The 6,899-nt window shown below is 42.1% G+C and overlaps 1 protein-coding gene across 1 annotated transcript in view; it reads left to right on the top strand.

Moving 5' to 3' along the window:
• The first annotated feature begins 4,758 nt into the window (after positions 1–4,758).
• Positions 4,759–6,899, top strand: part of LOC102817430 (phosphatidylinositol 3-kinase regulatory subunit alpha-like) — an 85,678-nt gene continuing 83,537 nt past the window's right edge. Inside the window, exon 1 of the mRNA XM_006870971.1 lies at positions 4,759–5,477. Coding sequence (XP_006871033.1) covers positions 5,144–5,477 — 334 coding nt within the window. The 5' untranslated portion in view covers positions 4,759–5,143. The remainder of the gene's footprint in view (positions 5,478–6,899) is intronic.

Here is a 6,899-nt window from a genome sequence, read left to right as displayed (position 1 = left end):
GTTAATTTGTTATTTGTTTATAGGATTTCTACGTACTATTTGTTACAGTAACTTATGCATACATTATAAAACTGCCTTGGTTATTTGAAAACTTTAAATTGTAGGTGGTGAATATTATCTACATACAAAAACCTTTAGTATGTAAATAATTACTTTGAATCTGGTTGGAATGTATTCAATGGATAGGTGTATGTAGCCAAAGAGAATGGTGGTGTAATCTTGTGAATCTGGACAAGGTGTAGCATGTAGTCTATTTGAGAGTTGGGGCTCCAAATAGGTCTTGACAGAGTTACTCTGGCATTAACAAATGCCTTAGGTACTGGGTCTTCTGCGTCCCAGGAGAAATTGAAGATTAGAGTAAAGGGAACTTGTCAGTCCTCTTGAGGTAACAGTTCATGTCTCCCCCAAAGGAGGAGCTGAATTGTTAGAAACTTGCTTAGTGAGGGGCCTGGAGTAGCAGCAAGGGGCAGAGATGCCAAGAGGAATACAGGTGGTAGAAGCTAAGCTCATAAAGCAGAAATGGGCAGTGTTCCAGAAGTGGGCAGCCTGCCAGAAACTGTGTGCCTGGGATTCTTTTCTTTACTAGTTTATGGGCTTCTTTGGCAAAGATGCATTTTAATGAAGCCTCTTTAGAAGAAAATTTGCATGGTCCCAGATGCTGGGTCTTGGACTTAATGAATCTGCTGCTGTGTAAGAGTGGGTTCTTTTTGTGAAGGTGTGTTTGTAAAGGAGGCACATACAGGATTCTAAGCGTGGAAAGTGTGCTCTCCCTGAGAGTTACAGACTTAAATTCAGGAGTCATTTTGAGGGGTTAGAGTATGCAGACAATTGCATTCCTGATTCAGTTGATTTCTTTGGGCTGCCCTTGAACAATAGAACGAGTTAAATTTGCGGGGTTGAAAGGGAGGAGGCTCTGGAACTAAGGTGCCTGGATTTGAATTCTGGTTTCACTTCTTCCAAAGGTTAGTGGTTCAAATCCATGTAGCAGCACCACGGAAGAAAGGTGTGGCAATCTGCTACCTTAAAGTTTACAGTGAAGAAAACCCAGAAAGATGATAGCTTAGAAAGCCCTTTGGAGTTTGACTCTGTAACCCATGGGAGCGCCGTGAGTAGGACTCTACTTGACAGATTTGGTGTTTTGGTTCCCTTTGTTCCATTGCTGTCATCTTGGCCAAGATACTTAAGTTCTCTTCACCACACTTTCCTCACATATAAAGTTTCATATGTAAAGCACTTAGCTCATACCGTTATTTTGAGAACTGAATGGGTTTTATTGAAAACAAAGTTTTCAATAAGTGTTAGGTGATGATGATGACAACGATCCTTAATGTAAAATGGCAGTCAGGAGAGAACATGTGCCATGCACAGGGTAGCGGGTGTGCCTCCTTGCTTGAGCAAGACCTCTCGATGTCACTACCAACCAGTTCACTCCGCATCTAAATGACTTGTCCTCTCACTCTGCCAACATGACTCTCAAACCACGGGATTGACATTGAGTCATAATTGATCTTGGATTGTTTAGCCTTCTCTGTCCACATCAATCTTCCTGACCTGGTTAGTATGAGGGGTCTGTCATAGGCTTACATATGGGCATGCACGCATGAGTTGGAATTGACCTTATGGCAACTGGTTAGGTCTTTAGCTCACTTTGTAGGGATTGAGGATCTAGGGTGTAGCCTCTAAAGTCATCTGGTAATGCCTTAGGAGTTTTTGAGGAGTCTGCCTCTTTGCAAAGTTAGGACATCAGGCCAACTTAAGCACAGTTTTCAGGTTTGTAAAACCCTGATCTTGCAGATTTCATTTCTACCCAGACATGAGGCTTCCCCTCCCGTTCTCCCCACTATAGTGGTCCTCAACGGAAGGAGCTCTAGTAGTGTAGTGGTTGTGAATCGGGTTGCGAACCACAAGGTCAGCAGTTCAAAACTACCAGCGGTTCCGCGGAAGAAAGATGAGGCGCTCTGCTCCCGTAAAGATGTACAGCCTCGGAAACCCAGTGCAGGGTCGCTATGAGTTGGAACCGACTCCACGGCACTTAACAACAACAACAAAGATTTACAGCCTTGGAAACCCTGTACAGGGTTGCTATGAGTCGGAACAGACTCCACGGCACATAGCCACCACCAGCCCTCAACGGAGGTGGGGGTGGGGGATAGATATCTGTCTAGGTATGCTGTGGGCAGGGGCCTGGGGATTGCTGGGAACGTTCTGTGGGTGGGGGATGGTGGTGATATGCTACTGAGTTGGTTTCACCTAATAGGAACCTTGTATGGTGTTTCCAAGGTTGTAAATCATTACGGGAACAGAAAGCCTCATCTTTCTCCCTCGGGGCAACTGGTAGATTTGAACTGTTGATCTTACAATTAGCAGCCTCGTTCCAAATCCACACTACCAATGTTCCTTGGGTGGAGGATTATTGTTGTTGTTAAGTGCTGTTGAGTTGGTCTGGACTCAGAGTGATCCTTTATAAAGTTTCTGAGGAGCAGCTGGTAAGTTTGAACCACTGACCTTGCAGTTCAAACCAACCTTGAGATTGAGTGCTTATCCTAAAGTGCCACATATATGCCCATTCTGTTAAGAATCCTAACAGATTGGCCCACTGGGTGGTTGAAATAGAGGAAGCAGTAGGCCTAAAGATCTACCCAGCTCATTGGTTGAGAACATTCCCTCAAAAGACATACGTTACCAGGAGCAGCTAACAAAAATTTTGAGGCAGATTTGGAGAAATTAAATTATTCTTGGGCATATTGCCTGGTTTCCAGGCATTTAGGGATATGCAAATTTTCATGATTTTTAAACTTCTGTCTCATTTGTACAGAGTACATTAGTACTAAAAATGAGATTTGCTAATTCCACATTTTCGTGTGAGTTTATGCAGTGAATATTTAATTTGTTTCTGGGTCTATCAAAAGGAGAAGCGGTCTTCAAACAGAGAATGTAGTTTATTTTTCTCATATGCCCTGCTGATTGCTTTACTTTTTTTTCCTCTGACTGAAATGTAAAAAAGAATTCTATCTCAAATTAATATTCTTTGCTACACAGACTTCCAGTGTATCTGCTTTTGCGTCTTCTAATATGTAACTCTCCTAAGAGTGTTACTGTATTACAGCTAAGAGGCTTTACCATGTAACGGTGAATACCTGACATGTCCGAATGCCAACATAACAATTAATCTGTGATTCGATTGTGTATCTTAAGTTGCCTACATTGAAGAGTGCCTACAGTATTAAACTTCTAAAGTGTTCCACTCTTCAAAACTTATATAAAAGCTCTCTTTGATAGCACACTAAAATTATGTGGCTGTTTTAATTGCTTTATTGTACAGCCAGGTTACCTGCGTTTACTCTTTATAATAAAGATTCTGTTGAGAAATTAATGTAGGGCAAAGTATGAACATGTCCAGGCTGTTCTATTGGTCATCGTATTTCTGATCACTGTCATTCCTCTGCCTCTGCTTTTCTTCTTTCTTCTTCAAAGAGAGAAGGGGGAAGTTTCATTATCCATATTTCCCTCCATGCAAATATCCCAGATTTCCCTCTCATACTTCAGACATATTATCCTCATAAGTCCCTGGAGAAGGACATTATGCTTGGTGAAATGGACGGTCAGAGAAAAAGAAGATGATCCCCAATGAGATGGTTGGCACAGGGGCAACATCACTGGGTTCAAATGTAGCCACAATTGTGAGGTCGGTGCAGGATCGGGCAGTATTTTGTTCTGTTGTGTATAAAGTACTGACTCAATGTCACCTAACAATAACAATAAAATATCTTCGTAGAGTAATAGGAGGTCAGAATAGAAATGCCCCATAGAGTTTCTGCGGCTGACATCTATACAGAAACAGAAACTGCTTCAGCAATCAAATGCTTTAGCAATGGCACCAGCTGGCCTTCTCCTGTCCCCGCTAGCGAACCTGCTTTCTCAAAAGTCAGTGAGGATCACTTAGTGGGTAACCCTTCATTCAGTCTTCATTCAAAGGACTTCCTTTACCGAGCCTCAGTGTTCAGTCCTTGGTTCATTTTGAAAACTTTCTAATGCTTTCTTCCTTGTGAGTGGCTCCATTGCAGTGAATTCCCACCCTCGGCACCTTTCACAGCCTGCCTCACCTCTACTCTGCTGGCTCGGCTCCTGTCCCTTCTGTGCCCAGAGGCCAGGTTGAGATTCCTCAAGTGCAATTCTGATCCTCTGATTCCTCTTTCAGTGGCTTACATTGTGTACCAAATTACTCACAGACTCGGCAGGGGTGTGCATGAGGTCATAAGCCCTACCTGTCTTTCTTTCTAACCTGGAGCCTATTGTTCCCTCTTTGGCTTTAGATGTCTTGGACTGCCTGTCCTAGAGCTTCCCAGAATATGACATTAGCTTAGTCACATGTGTACCTAAGATTACATCACCCATTGCATTCTAGCTCTAGATTCCTGCTCTTAGATGTGGTTGTTGCCTCATTTGAACACTGTAGCATTTAGTCTCTGCATCTCTGATGGCAAACACCAAATATTAGGGTTCCTTGTGCTCCAGTCTTACCTCTGAGACATTGCCACATGCTCGTTCTCCCCCTTCTGTCCCCTCCTCCCTCATTCCGCCTGGTGTTCTTAGAAGGCAAGGAAGGACTGTCTGCTAATTCTGTGTCGAGCAATAGCATGCTGGCCTGTGTCCGTCTGCCAAATTGAATAAGTACTTGTTGAATGGAAGTACAAATTCAAATTCACCCAGATGGCAAAGTGTGAAGTTCATTCATAAGTCTTGTTTTTCTTTTACTAGGTGCAGCTTGCCTGTGGAGTGCAACAGTGAAATCAGACGACAGATGGACAGTGTGACAAGAGTGTCAGAAAGGATTGGGCCTCGCTGTGAGAGTCAGTCTGGAGTCAAGTGTTGACAAGTTGCTGAAAAGGAAGCCGGTGGGAGGACTGTGGCTCGCAAAGGAAGTGGAGCCCTGTCTTCAGTCACACCATTGATGGAGGACAGATGGACAGCCGGATGGCCAGCTACCTCTCCTCTTAAACCTTTGGAGAGTTGTCCTTTGTCCTATGCTGGCCACATATTAGGAATTTTAACACACTCTCCGAGTTTGCTTTCCATAGAAACGTAAAATTAGATTGCAGTGTTTAACCAGACTCATCTGTTGCATGGTCACAGATTTGCAAACATGAGCGCCGAGGGGTACCAGTACAGAGCGCTGTATGATTATAAAAAGGAACGAGAGGAAGACATTGACTTGCATTTGGGTGATGTATTGACTGTGAATAAAGGGTGCTTGGTAGCTCTTGGATTCAGTGATGGACAGGAAGCCAGACCTGAAGAAATTGGCTGGTTGAATGGCTATAATGAAACTACAGGGGAGAGAGGAGACTTTCCGGGAACGTATGTAGAATACATTGGAAGGAAAAAGATCTCGCCTCCCACACCAAAGCCCCGGCCACCTCGACCCCTTCCTGTTGCCCCAGGTTCTTCAAAAACTGAAGCAGACAATGAGCAACAAGGTCAGTTTTGATGAGAAAATGCTTAATGTCTCTGTTGTTTTTGTTTTGTTTTGTTTTTTAAGTTAAAGACTTAGGTTTGGGTTGTCCTGTTACGGGCTCACATAAGTTATCTTGCCAACTTTATCAGAATTTATAGATGGCAAATTCATGTAAACTTTGATCAGTCATTGTATATCTAGAAAGTTTTGTTTGTGGAGTAGGGAGTTGTTATGCAAACAGGGAAATGGTATCTGAGAACCTGTTTAGTAAGTGTTTAAACACTGTTACAGCTGCCATCGAATTAAACATCTCTTGCATTCTTATTCTTATAATTGGCATTATGTGAGGACACTTGAAAAAGTTCATGGAAAAATGGTATGAAAAGATAGTGGAATGTTTTCACAAACTTTTTGAAAGCCCTCATAGATATACATAATCATTTTGGGAAAGTAGAGGGTAAGACTAAAATAAGTACACTTAACTTTAATATGATTTGTATGGAAAAATGTAGAGGGTAATAAAGTGACCACAGAATTCAACACAGAAGAAACCATTGTTTTTATAACCCTGTATCTACCTCTTGGTTTCCTCCCCAGGAACACTGTGGCGGAAGCTGAAACCCAATCCTGTAGTTAGGATAAATGGAGACAGATTTCTCTTCCTTCATGAGCAGTGGCATTTGTGGCATTAATACCTATACTCTGCTTGGCTCTCGTGAGGGGGAGAAAAGAATCACTGGCTTCTTTGCTTAAATGAAAAACACCTTGATTCAGACATCATTTACTGTTCCCTGGACATGGTCCATGCTGGAGCGTTGGCACAGCTGTTCATTTAAGGGTTCTGTCCCGTTTCACATGGAGACAGGTCTTGGGCTTTGCTGTTATCATATCAGCTTTGTCAAATACTAGTGTCTTCACTAACACATTACCAGCTTTTTTTCCCTTCCCCGCTTTGTGCAGTCCTTTGTTCTTTTTTGAGGATTGATCAAAAGGAGAGAGATGTTTAAAACCAGTGGACCGACGTGCTGAGGCTGTTTGAGTAGAAGTGATGGTAGCATCCCAGTCTAAGAGGGCTTCAGAAATTTCATGGAAAATGGAATTAAAAGAGAATTGGATTTTTCCATGAATGTTTGAAACCCTCTCATATTTTCAGGAAGAGATTCTAATTATGTTAGTAACATAGCATGTCTTCCTTTATGTTGACTTATTCTAGCCCAAATGAATGAGATCAGGAGAATAGAGAAGTAGAATGCAGGAATAAGAGTTGACTGTTAGCATTGGGTAATGGTAGGATTGGAAATAATTGTTTTAAGTCAAGAATTTGATAAGGTTACCTGAAATAAATCTTTTGTCTCCCTTGACCAGCCTAGAAGGAATACTTGTTTCATAAACATTATTATACTGTACTTTATAAGTAACTTCAAGTAATAGCTTTTACAATAAA

Source organism: Chrysochloris asiatica, unplaced genomic scaffold, assembly GCF_000296735.1.
Source record: "Chrysochloris asiatica unplaced genomic scaffold, ChrAsi1.0 scaffold00157, whole genome shotgun sequence".
Taxonomy (NCBI): domain Eukaryota; kingdom Metazoa; phylum Chordata; class Mammalia; order Afrosoricida; family Chrysochloridae; genus Chrysochloris; species Chrysochloris asiatica.
Note: the sequence above shows the minus strand (reverse complement) of the source record. Positions and strands in the feature narration are given on the sequence as shown.